The sequence below is a fragment of the Archocentrus centrarchus genome, chromosome 23 (assembly GCF_007364275.1).
Source record: "Archocentrus centrarchus isolate MPI-CPG fArcCen1 chromosome 23, fArcCen1, whole genome shotgun sequence".
Taxonomy (NCBI): Eukaryota; Metazoa; Chordata; class Actinopteri; order Cichliformes; family Cichlidae; genus Archocentrus; species Archocentrus centrarchus.
Genome location: NC_044368.1, coordinates 20,453,684 through 20,466,496, shown reverse-complemented (window position 1 = coordinate 20,466,496; position 12,813 = coordinate 20,453,684). Strand labels below are relative to the sequence as shown.

General features: G+C 45.5%; 1 protein-coding gene across 4 annotated transcripts in view; it reads right to left on the bottom strand.

Annotated features, from left to right (window-relative positions):
- Positions 1 to 620: 620 nt before the first annotated feature.
- Positions 621 to 12,813, bottom strand: part of sbf1 (SET binding factor 1) — a 65,319-nt gene continuing 53,126 nt past the window's right edge. For 3 of the 4 annotated variants that reach the window (XM_030719790.1, XM_030719791.1, XM_030719793.1), the window contains 20 exons: positions 11,934 to 12,126; positions 11,704 to 11,831; positions 11,432 to 11,607; positions 10,512 to 10,648; positions 10,109 to 10,316; positions 9,657 to 9,853; positions 9,161 to 9,298; positions 8,963 to 9,058; positions 8,605 to 8,679; positions 7,893 to 8,065; positions 7,149 to 7,325; positions 6,960 to 7,061; positions 6,672 to 6,857; positions 6,285 to 6,411; positions 6,069 to 6,199; positions 5,612 to 5,956; positions 5,020 to 5,225; positions 4,608 to 4,695; positions 4,393 to 4,524; positions 621 to 3,832 (listed from right to left, as the gene is read on the bottom strand). In XM_030719790.1, the coding sequence (XP_030575650.1) occupies positions 3,734 to 3,832; positions 4,393 to 4,524; positions 4,608 to 4,695; positions 5,020 to 5,225; positions 5,612 to 5,956; positions 6,069 to 6,199; positions 6,285 to 6,411; positions 6,672 to 6,857; positions 6,960 to 7,061; positions 7,149 to 7,325; positions 7,893 to 8,065; positions 8,605 to 8,679; positions 8,963 to 9,058; positions 9,161 to 9,298; positions 9,657 to 9,853; positions 10,109 to 10,316; positions 10,512 to 10,648; positions 11,432 to 11,607; positions 11,704 to 11,831; positions 11,934 to 12,126 (3,114 nt within the window). In that variant the 3' untranslated portion in view covers positions 621 to 3,733. The remainder of the gene's footprint in view (positions 3,833 to 4,392; positions 4,525 to 4,607; positions 4,696 to 5,019; positions 5,226 to 5,611; positions 5,957 to 6,068; positions 6,200 to 6,284; positions 6,412 to 6,671; positions 6,858 to 6,959; positions 7,062 to 7,148; positions 7,326 to 7,892; positions 8,066 to 8,604; positions 8,680 to 8,962; positions 9,059 to 9,160; positions 9,299 to 9,656; positions 9,854 to 10,108; positions 10,317 to 10,511; positions 10,649 to 11,431; positions 11,608 to 11,703; positions 11,832 to 11,933; positions 12,127 to 12,813) is intronic. The other variant, XM_030719792.1, reaches the window with a different exon arrangement.

Below are 12,813 nucleotides of genomic sequence, written 5' to 3'. Positions count from 1 at the left end.
GTTTTCAGATTCTTTCATCTACAGCATGTTTTAAGTGCAGTATAGAGTTTGTGTTATATGTGCAGGTTGTTAAGCTGGACTTTAGTAACATCATGAATGTAGCCCAGCTGTATAGTAGTGTTGTCACTGGAATGTGCGCATATTCATTTTTTATACTTTGTGTCTGCACCAAAGTCACGTTTACACTGCAGAACAGACAAATTGCCTCAATCTAAAAAAATTAATTCACTTTGATCTGCCAACAAACTGAAGTGATTTTGTTAGTCTGTGTGGCACCTAATCATGACACACTCCCCCTTTCAACTACAGCCCTGTAAGGTTTCACTTACGGATCTTACACACTTGACTAAAAGTGACAAACACCAGAATCCTTAACTGCAGTTCCAAAGAGATCTCATTTTCCAAGCTGGATATTCTTTCCAGTAATTAAAAGTGGAAACAGACATTTGATCTGCAGGATGATGGTGGTGGTGGTGATGTGATTGAGAGCTCTACAACAGCTGCTGAATGCACAAAGGTAAAAGTGTTCACTGTGGTGCATTACCTTCACTGACACAGGTTAACCAGTGAGAATGAGCATCTGTTTGCAGGGCAGATACATACACACACACACACAGAGGAACATTTAAACCCAGTTTTTATTTGGATTCTAAAAACTCTATTGACATGATTGACAACATAACCCGGCTCAGAAGGTCATTTCTAATACAAAAAACCAAATAAATAAAAATGATTATGTCATATTCCTGGGGTAATGTAGCTGTTTGCTGAGAGATGAGTAAACTAGAGTGAAAAAGGTGAGCTGGGGCTGACTGCAGTCAGAAGACAAGGACGCAGCGAGCGTTCTCCCGCAGGCGGTTCCTGCTGTCGCTACGGTCCATCTGTTCCTCAGGAAGATTATTTTAAGATGCAAAAGGTCACTCAAAACTTAACTTTGTGTGATTATTATGTTGAACTTTTGACTGTAAGAGGCAAGAAGCTACAGACATTTATAGTTTTATAGCATAATTTAAATAAACTGGGGAGCGTCTGAATATTCGCCGAGGAAGGCGATCAGAAGAGGCTGAAGTTACTTTTGGACTTAAAGTATTTTATTAAATCAGATGAGGATAAATGGGGTCAATGAATGTTCCTAAAGAGTTGCTAAACTCAATATTTTTGTGTCTCATGACTGACTCCTTAATGGACCCACAATGATGCATTAAGCCAGTCTGCTGACCCCCAGCACCAGGAAGACCTCACATGACCTTTATTTGGACTGTAGTCTACATGGAGAACATCCCACCACTGTGGGCAAGCAGCACAGTAAACCCCAACCAAGCTTAGAGAGGCTTCCTCTGCCACTAACACACCCTTTCCACTCTTGCATTAATGGTTCGTGTTGAATAAGGACAACTGTGTTTACAAAAAGAACAAAACCAAAAAAAAAAAAGACATTAAGGGTTTACATTTACAAAACAAAAAAAGCATTAGTCACATTAATACAGAAATAAACAAATGGCACATTGAATTCCTAATTTAAAAATAAAGTGGTGCTTGAGGAACTTTCTTTACTGAGGAGACAAGTTAAATAAATTACTACCATAAATGTTACAAATAAATCTGGAGTAGTATATACAAAGGAGTTAGACACAAAAAAAAAATCTACAATTTCAAATGATCTGTTCAAAGACAGCAGTAGAACATATTTTACAGAGCAGGGTTTGTGTTAACACATGTGGGTCAGAGTGGTTGATGCGTGTGGAGGGGCAGTTTGACAAAACCACTGACGTGAAACAAGCGAGTCGACCTCCCAGCTACACGAGCTCGTCCTCTGCAGCACCGACGGTCGCAGGCGCTGCTGCTGCTGCATCCCAGCACGGCTCCGGAGAGCCTGAACGTTCACATCTGAACACGACGACGTCCTTCTGGAAGTGGAACCTTGGAAATATGTGACCAGTGCTCGCACACATTTGGGCAACTTTCACCACCTGGGTGTCATTAAAGGAAAATCGCAGAATTTTATTAACATGTTCTCGCGGTCTTGTGCCCATTCTGACTGATGGCTGAGACTCTATTTTAATTTAGAACTTCTGACAACAAAAATGACATAAAAAAATTTATTCTGATCTTTTAAAAATATTCAATATTCTATCTTTGATTTCAGGGTATTTAAGCATTACTTAAAAGAAGAATGCACTGCCAATGTGCATGAGATGAAACTGTCCGGACAGCCAGCAAGGGTGAGACTAGCTCTCCTGATCCATTTCACACAAGTCATTTTAAAGGCTCTAACTGCACCTTTAGCAGATGATCAAATTACCTGCCGGCCTCACTGGCAGCATGTGCACAAAAAAGGCAGCGACTTGATATCATCTCTGTCATCACGTCTGCATACCGAGCCTTTATTTGTAGACGTGCGACCGTGAGCTTTGTTTCTGCTCACAAAGCTGATGAGGAGATCAATTTAGTTCTGGAAGAGTGTTTGAAATGATTCCTGTTAGAGGTCAGAGGTCAGAGGTGGCAGCCGGCAGCGCAGTCACAACAGGCACGAGACAGTTAAAGAAATAAGAGAATTTTCCTTTAACGGACGTCCAGTTTCCAACACTTGTTGTACTGCGGCGAGTCTGCCGCCTCTCCTAAACACTGTAGTCTCTCTAAAGCATCCCATAATATCACTGTTCATTAGTATTCCGTCTCTAAAATCTCTCACCTTCTGGATCTCCTTCTATAGACTCTTTACTAAATAAATCCCTCCTTTTTCCTTCAGCATCCCTTCAGAACCTGAATGTTAATAGTTGCTGATTAAATGCAGGCGTGTGAAAAGCAGGGTATAGCTTAGTGAGGGGACTTCGGTCGACTCTGTAAACACTCTCAGTGAAAAGCTCACCGACACTCAATACCTGACGGACTCTAACCTCCCGCCGGCTCTCCTGGTTTGATCTCTGATTCATGGCTTTCACAGTATGTTGTTGCCATATGTGGAGGACAGCCGGTCAGCTTTGACCTCTTTCGAGTACAAATTTGAGATTTTTGGAAAAGGAAATGAAAGAAAAGGAAATCCTTCATGAGCCCCTCGTTGCGGCCGCAATAACATGCTCCACTTCCTCTTGAACTTCCTTTGAATATACTGAGAGGGCTACATCGGGCAGTGAAAGGCAAAGAGGAAGAATGTTTGCTGCCGCGGTCTGTTCCTCGGGGCCGTTTTGGTCCAACAACCCAACAATTAGATCCTTGAGAGCAGTCTTGTGAGTTCTGTACGAGGCCGGGCCGACTGCAGCTCCTCCGTCATTCCTCCTTAAAGTGTTGGAGAGGGCGAGTGAGGTTAGTAAGAAGGGAAGAGGGTGGTGGTGGTTTACAGGTGGAGGATCTGGAAGGATCTTCATGCTAGTCCAGGCTGCAGGACACCTCCCACAAATGCAAAGTGCTTTAAGATGCATTCTTTGTGTATACCGGCATCCAGCACACATAGTGGTTAGACTGTTGGGTCAGGGAGGTGAGAGGCTGTAGCTAGAACTGCGAGCGGTTCTTCTGTCTTTTTTTTTTTTTCTTTCTCATTTTTATTTTTTTAACAAAAACACTGAAACATTGTGACACCAAGTAATTAGTTCAACACTAGCAAAGAGAACAGAGCCTAAGTGGTGAAAGGCCCCTTCCCCTCTCTGCTCCTGGGACTGGTCAGCAGAGTTTTCTGTCAGGTGCTGCTCATTCATTCCTGGGTTGGATTTGCTCCTTAAAGAGTCCCGTCTCCTCTCTAGGCATCTGACAGGCAGCTCTGAATACTATCCATCCACAGCTGTGCATTCAGGCTGTCCTGGGCACAAAAGTTGTACACTCGTTTGGTCGTCTTGAGCTGAAAGATCAGAGAAAAGATGAATTAGGTTCATAAACGCATACAGACAACGGCAAAAGGATGCTCCTAAAGTTATGCTGAAAGCGGTGTTTCCTGAGGTTCACTGCTTTAGTGTTTTAGAGCAAACATGCAAGAAGCAGCAGAGACTGCCATGAGGAACATCATCAAGCAGATAAAATATTTTGCTTTTATTATTGTAATCTTATCCGCTTTGGCTTCTTGTGTAGCACAATGGTCAGCACTGCTGCCTCGTGGCAACAGGCTCCAACATGGAATCTTCTCTGTGGAGGATCCAGCTCAGGATTTTTGTGGATTCTTCAGGAGACTTCTCCTGCCACTGAAAAGCCTGCTATGTTGCCTTCTTGGCTTAAGTCACCGTCACAAGAGACGACTAATCTACAGAGTTTCATGTAATGCTTAAAAAAAGCTAAGAAAACAGATGAACACAACTTTAAGCCAATCCAGGCTCCCATTCTCTCAGATTAGCATTTGGGGAAATGAATTTGGAACAATGTAGTGAGGTAGTGCTAAAACGCTCAAACACACGTCAGTGCACTCACATCAAAGAAGGCTTTCTCGTCAATGTTTTTTGGTGCTCCCATGGTGGGTGTCCCTGCTGTGACAGACTCCACTTCAGCCAGCTCAATCACCCCTTTACACTCCTTGTCCTGTCTGCTCTCGTAGTATCTCAGCTGGGGAGGGGAGGGACACACAGTTCATTCAAACTCCTCCTCAAACACCGATGCAGACGTCTGAATCGTTTGCTCCGTCTCACCTGATGTTTGGTCTTATCCAGCACAAACCACCGCGGTTTCCATGGTTTCAACAACGCCCCCTTCTTGAAAAGAATGCCTTCGAAACTCCTGTTGGGAGGAGGCCAAACACAAGTAAAGACATGGACTTTCTGAGCAGCTCTCTGACACTGGTGGTTCTTTTACAGTCATGCTTCACATAACCTTTAAACATCAGTTTATCTACAGCAAACTAGTTTGATGTCTCTAGAGGAGCAAGGCCTCTGAGCTCGGCTGCCTTTAGTCACAGATGGTCCCGCCTGTCACACAGCAGCAGAGCTGGGAGCCATGTGGAGTCTTTCTCAAGGACACGTCAGCATGGAGTGTTGTTTAAACTATTACAAATCCCCATAGAGACCAGCTTTTCCCTTAGTGCTCTTGCTGGCAGGTACAGACCTGTTCTCGCTCTCTGTGCTCTGGAACTGGCTGTAGAGCGTGCTGGTGCTTGGCCGACCGGCAACAGGCGTGGAAGTTGCGCTGGCCTCGCAGTCCAGAGCCAGGTTGATGGAGGATCCCACACCGCTCTCCTGCAGGTAGACGCCCTGAGAACGCCTCTGGTGGCTCAGGTTGGATGACATCAGCAGGGAGCTGGAGAAGGACGGCTGCAGAGGAAGCAAAGGTGGAAAAATGATCGGTGACTTTCCACCACGCTGAATCACATACTGAGCTAACAATGTGCACAATGTGTGTGTCTCTATGTGAAGGACGAAATCAGTCTGCTCCATTAAAACTTGCTCCATTAAAAGATGGAATAGTAAAAACTTAAAAATGAATGTTTATCCTGAGCCATTAGCAGTATTTGGCCTAGCAGTATCTGTAAATGTAAATTGTTCAGATTTACACTTGAGGACAAATTAGCCTCAGTAGTTTGTAAAACAGCCTTACAGACTGCCCATGAATGCCTCTCTGGATTAAGTGTCTTTCTGGGCAGCTCTTTAGCTGTAAAAATACAATGATTTTCAGTGGGGAAATTAAGCCTTTGTCTCACCTTGCTCTCCAGCTTGGTCTCTGTCCTCTGCGTGGTCTTGATTTTATCCCACGTATCCTTCCACTTATCTGACGTCTGGCCGAGCTCAGCCTCCAGACTCTGCAGTTCCTGCAGCAGCTTGGTGATGGAATCGGGCACCGCCTTAGTCAGGTTGTCGTAACACGGCCACACGATGTGCCGCTGAGATTTAGGGCCACTGGTGTCAGGCTTCTCTGCCGTCTCTTCTGCCGTGCGCTCCTGCCTGCCCCTCAGCTCCCAGTCGTATGAGGGCCCCTCTGACAGAGTCTCCTCTGTGTAGAAGTCCCACACCTTCAGGTTGGAGATGAAGGTGTATGGCCGCAGCACCTGGAACGTAGAGTGGCTCACTTTAAATCTAACTAACTAAACTGGCTACAGTACATTAAATACTGAGTTTCTCCAGTCTTTTAGCTGCTGCAGTCTGTGACTATGTTCTCACCTCCTCGTCTTCAGGAGAGAACATGTAGTTGTAGAAGACGGGTGTTTTCTTGTTGAGTCTGTCAATGTAGTCCCACACAGACTTGCAGACCTGAGGGTTTTTCCTCTCGCCTTTCTCCTCATACAGCACTCCTGCACACACACATCAGTAACACTAAAAACTGGACCTTCATCTGTTGGATCAACTCAATCTAACACCACCTGTCTCTGTACTCACCCAGCTCGATGCGCTCGTAGTCTGAGTCGAGCAGGAAGGTGCGGAAGCGGTTGGACACGTAGTGGTAGGCCAGGAACTTCAGGTAGTACTGACTGAACTCGAACTCCATGGGGAACTGGAGGTGGATCTGAGGGTGGGGGACACACAAACAGTTGCAGTTTAAGGTGGAGAGATTTGATCTGCTGTCTGTTAATGAAGGGACACTGGTGGCAAGAAAAAAAAAATGTCTTGTTACATGCGTGCACCGTGTGCTGAAAGTTAAGTACTAAATTAAATCTCAATGCTGCAGCTGTACTGTACATCCACGAGCTACCAGTGCAAAAGGCAACTTTAAACAGCATGTGCCTTTGTTAAATTTTACGATCACATGCAGTGCAACTGTTCTACCTGGTGCACACAGTCGAGGAACTGCAGGAAGATGGGGGTGAAGCCGCTGCTCTGGCTACCCAGAGTCTGAGCTCCTCTGTGGCTGAACCTGTGGCCGAACGACAGCCACTCCTTCTCCACCAGAAGCCGGAAACCATCAAACGTTCTGTAGTAGGGATCAGAGAGCATCTGCACCAGGGACACCACCTGCAGCGAGACACAGCATCACACACTCTACACTCCAATAGTTTACACTAATAAAACTGAATATGCACGCATGTAAATGCAGCTTCTGGTTGCCTGCCAGACCTGTGTAGTGACATCCCAGCCGTCCTCCAGGCTGACCATGACTGATGAGCCCGTGTTCAGAAGCTCCACCACCAGGACAGACACCTGCAGCACTCTGTGGAGCTGGACACACATGCATAGACACACACAGTCAGCAAAAATAACAGCCGAGGACATGAAAATCCTGCTCAAACATAAACGCTGATGTACCAGTGCCATCCACTCAGACTCCTCCAGGCAGCGCAGGAAGCTCATGCTGGGGTCAGAGGTCGAAGAGCTCGGCACACAGGCCTTCATCAGCTTCTTGAAGCTGTTCTTCACCTGCCGCACATCACACACCTCGATGGGGACCACCTCCCAGTGCTGGAACGAGTCCTGCTTCCCTCCCTGAAGACAACACGGTTATCACTGATGGCTCCATCTTCCCCCCCCTTAAAGCTGCAGCATCGGCTTTTACATTAAATCAACACCTGTTACATCCAGGCCTCCACCAAAGATGTTAATGCAATGCTGAACATGCCTGTCAGCAGCAGGGAAAATATTTATGCACTTTGCAGGTTTAAATCTGCCGTGCTGGAAGCAATGTGTTTTATGTTTAATCTTGTTTAGTGTTTTGCTGATAATGAAGAGGGGACCAACAACAGCAACACAGAAAGCTACGGTATCTATGTGCTGTACTATATATATGTGTTCAGGTGAGCATGGACTCATTCAAACAGAGACTGGTTTCCAGTGTTATAAACTTTTATTTTAATGGGCTGAAACACAGCTTGGCAACACTCGTTCCTAAGCACTTAAAAATGTTACTAGCACCCGTTCTTTAAATATCACTGACTTGTGCAGTCTTGTGTGTGCGATGGTTGTTTTTATGTGATTTTTTTTTCCTCCTCACTTGAACTCAGTGAGATTTCCTATAAAAAATAAAATAAAGCTACATGTTTGTACTTTGGTCACCTTAAGCTGAGCCTTGTCCCCGATAATGTAGAGGTACGCCTTCTGCTGGCGAAGGAACAGTGGATCGCTCGGTCCCCCGTTGGGCTGCGGAGACTCTTTCCCAGCCAGACGTGTCCCCACGTCTGGGTTGTAGGCACTTAGACGCCCACTGCCCCGGATGCTGCCCCATTTACCTGCAACGTAAACACAGACAGACTACAGTCTTTAAAGGAATCGCGACATGGAATCCAAATCACCAAACCTCACGTCTGAATCCTTTTGAAGTTAAATGGCCATTAAAGCATCACCCCACTTTATGATGACCTAAGTTGTAATAAAGTGGAATGATCCTTTAATGTATGCCTTCACACTGGCATTGATCACTTCCACAGCTACTGACAGCCATGCTGGTAAACGACGTAGGAACGACTGAAAAGTATTCAAGGCCAGTTTGCTACATGTATCTGAATCACAGCTACATGATGATAAAAGTCTGACTGTTGTTGACATTCAGCAGAAAGAAGAATCAAACAGTAAACAACAAACAGGGTATCAGACAGCAGAGCTGCGGCAGCAGCATGCACACTGAAAAAACAAGCAACAACAGACCATTAGTCCTCAGAGACAGTGCACTACCAGGGATGGCACCAGACACACGTAGGCTACTGTTAAAGAGATCTGATTGGTTAGAAAGGAGTGGCAGAAGGGGAGCCGGGGGCGTGGCCTACTGTACCTCTAGGAGGGTTCCTGGCCTTGCCAGACACTTTGGGCTGAGAGAGGGAGATGACTTTCGCCCTTTGACCCAGAGCTGAGGTCAAATGACAAAGACGGCCCATTAACCAACAAAACATCTCAATGGAAGATGGTTTCAGTCACTTCACACAAACAATCACACTGATACTGAACATGAGCTACACAGGATGGATTCACTGCTTCAACATCCTTCTGGTCCAGTCCCAGTTTCAGTAACAAATGCTAGACTGAAAACAGGATTCCCACATTATGTTTTGAAACCAGGACTGCAACAGACCACCTACAGCTAAACAGGATAACTAAGGAACTACAGGAGGAGACGCATGGCTCCCTCTCACCTCCTCTGCTGAAAGTCCCAGGAACGTCCTCCTTGGAGCCCATCACCTGCTTCATCAGAGCTCCGATCTTGGGCTGCCTCAGTTTATCTGATGTGTCTGTGAACACAGGAAAATCCATCAGCTCTATGACCCCACAGAAATTACTAAGGTTCATCTAACAGTAACATGTCATGTGTGTGTGTGTGTCAGTGCACCTACCAGAGGTGTTCATATGTGTGGATGTGAAGCCACTCAGCGTGTTTCTGCCACTATTCTCACTATAAGAAGGCATGGAGCTGATAATGGCCTGCAGATACTTCTCTTGCTCCAGATTGGTGGAGTCCGCCTGAGAAGGCACTGCACAGAGCGGAAGACACATGATCAAAAACGAGGTCCCTTGTTGTTTAGATAGAAGATTATTTGCAGGTACATTTTAGTGTTGTTACAACAGTAAATGTTGTCAACTTTATACCATTTATAAGCACTAATCTCTCTATGTCTTCCATCTTTTCCTGCAAAGAATCACTGCAATAGTTTGTTATCATCACTACTAATATCACACTCCTGGTGAGACTGGATTTAAGGTACTAGAAACTAAAAATACGACACTGCTGAGAAAAAGGCAGAAGTGCATTAGGTGAGCGGGAAAACCCAGAAAAAGCATATCAGTTACATTCCCTTCCCCAAAGTTTCAATAAAACATAAATCAGCTTACCTGCGGTAGGAGCGTTGGGAGACTTAAAGAAGCCCACCACACCCTTGGCGTGAAGCCCCGCGGAGCGCAGCAGGACGGCCTTGGTTCGGGAATTCCGCCAGCATACCACTGGGAAACGGTTCTGTCGATAGCAGCGGCAGATTCTGTTGATGGTCGCATCTGGGATGCTCTGAGGGACAATCAGCAGGCCGGGGTAGCTGTGACAGACAGACAGACAGACAGACAGACAGACACACACACACACACACACACACACACACACACACACACACACACACACACACAGAGTATTAATCATTGTGTAAAATCAGTCTCTCTCAGAGGATTTTTCCTACATCTGGTGAGGTAAGTTAACAGACTCTTTGCCTTAACTACAGTTTAAATGGACCAATTGTGCTTATGCCGACAGCCAGGAAAACCCTGCTGCATGTTGTCTTCCACTGGTCCCTTACCTCCTGCACATGGTGTACATGCGGTTAGCAGTGGAAATCCTGAACGGCTCGTTCTTAGAGCGTGTCAGGCTGTTACTAAGCGTCCCCAGACCCAGACGCTGGTAGTCGCGACAACAGGCCCGTTCTACAACGTTGCTCATGGTCTGCCTGTCTGATGAGCGGATGGTGGAGGAGAGGGTGAGGGAGCTCTGGTCCACTTCCTCTGAGACTGTGGAGACACACAGCAGAGCTCACAGTATCCCCTTCATTTAAAAAAAGATTGTTTCCAGAGTTGATCTCTCTTTTTATTTTTTTTACTCTTTCATTTCTCCAAAATCATTAAAAGAGCACAGACAGAGTGCAGTTACAGGATCAAAAATAAAGGCAGTGAAGCTGTGAAGTGGAAATGCTTCATGTAGGCTACCTGAGATTTCATCCTCATCGAGCTCTGATTGGAAGCTGCTCCTGTTTTCCCAGGTGGGGGGAGAATACTTCTTCCTGGACACATACTGCCGGCCGATGGTCCTTTTGGCACTCTTCACTAGGTTTTTGGAAAGTGTCCTGACACAAACAATGAAGAAAGAAAGAAAAAGTGAAACAACTTTAAAATAAGCCACAGTGCTGATTCATCAGTCCCATTCACAGTCACTTCCTGCCTCTCTCAGAGCACAAATGTGCATTTAGATGTAGAGCAGCATCCAGCTTCAGCTGACAATGAGCTGATTCACTTCAGTGTTCATCTCAGTGCATAATCAACAACCATAAACTTATTGGTGTGTGAGATTGAGTGTGCCACAGGGCCAAGCTGGAATCAATATGACTGAATGGAGCGTTTTTAGCACACATATTCTCACACAGTGCAGAGATACAAACAGGGCCGACTGCTTGCTGAACTGCTGCGAGAAGGAGGTGACAACAGAGGCATAAACATCACTCACAGAATATGCAGGGCCACACCTGCAGGAATGCTTTCATTTCTGCACACAGATTACAGACAAACCAGGTTTTGGTAACATGACTGACTCTGAATCAGGCAGCTGAGTTTAGCGTAATTGTTAAGGGATGCTCTACATGTACTTCTTTTACTTCTTTTACTCTAAGGTACTCACTTTCACTGCAAATATCTGTGAACTTTGAATGCTATGAGATGGTCAGTAATCTGGAGTTTTGCAACAGCTGGGGGAGGATGTGATGGGGTCAGTGGTTAGAAGTGATTTAACATCCTGACATGGTGCTTGTTGTGCTGATCAATGGTTCTTTAGCCCAAAGTTTTGCTTTTTAAGCTCACACAGAAACATTTGGTGCACTGTCAGGTTTATTCCTTCCACACTGATGGTTCCTTACTTGAGTGACTGGTTCTTGTCCTTCGCCTTGTGCTCCACCACCATCTTGCCGCACTGACCCACAGTGAAGGCGAAAGTGCCCTGCACATGCTGAGGGTAACGCAGCTTGTGTAAATGCTTTCTGAAAACCTCAGCCAGATCAGAGGCCACCTCCTCATCAAATGCAATCTTCATAAGCTACAGAGAGGCAGAGACACAGGATATGATGTAATCTCAGAGATACAGATTTCACATTTGACTGCAAGCTGATTTCTGTGATATAGAGAAGGGTACCTGGAAGGTGCAGGATCGCAGCTGAAGCCCCTCTTGGACAAACTGGTCCATTGTTAATGTGACTGAGATCCTCTTCTCCTTTGTCAGAGAGGCGATGGGGAAGGAGCGAGTTACCGTCTGCTCTCCAACTGCAGGAGGACAACATACAGTCAGTGATGAGACCACCAGACAAAACAAAACAATGAAGACAGGACAGCAAAAATCACACAATCCTTTCTATATCCACTTACCTAATGGATCAGTAGGCGTGCCCTTGAAGATAAGGCGGTACGTAGTAAGGAAGATGGCGCCCTCGGCAGGCAGCAGAGGCGGGCCTCCCATTAGCCCCGTAGCCTCCTCACGCCCGTCTGGGATTAGGTGGACGCGCATGCCATCCATTACCAGCTCCTCACCAGGCAACAGAGTTGGCCTCAACAGCTTAGGCTGAAAGAGAAAGAAGAGAGCAACAGATGATGAGCAATAGGTCCAGTTTAGAAAAAAAATGCAACTAACAGCCTGAAAAGGTTAACACCACTCTTCTCATTACAGCTGGACATGGCCTGCTCTGATACTCCTGGAGAAAATCTGCTCAGTGACTTTGGGTCCTCCATCGTAATGAGGCCAAAGAGAGAAAAAACTAAAGTGATGCTTATTGTCTTGCAACAACATCCATCAAACAATTATTTAAATGCAAATAAATGAAATTTCTAAGATGAACATCTAAAACTATTTGCAGTTATGTTAGTCACGTGCAGTAAAACAGAACTGTGAATCGGAGACAAAACTGTGTTAAACAATAACTGCAACTGTCTCATGCTTTCACACCCATGCTGGCTGGGCAACCTGCCAACGTTTGAGGAGCTAGATTCAAGGACAGAATGAGAAACTGTTGAGAAAAAAAAAAAAAAAACACACTACTGTTGTTTAACATACACGTCAGCCGGGCCGGATTGGTGGGATCTTGGCAGAGATGATGTTACAAACAAGCAGATACAAACAGAAACATATAATAATGTTCACTTGGCTGTGTTTATGTGCTGCGACGGTCATTTCGCATTTCTTAAAAAGAACAAGGCGTCTCGTGTTTTGAGCAGTCCCTGAGTGCAAAGCTTGATTACAGGCTTCTTATTT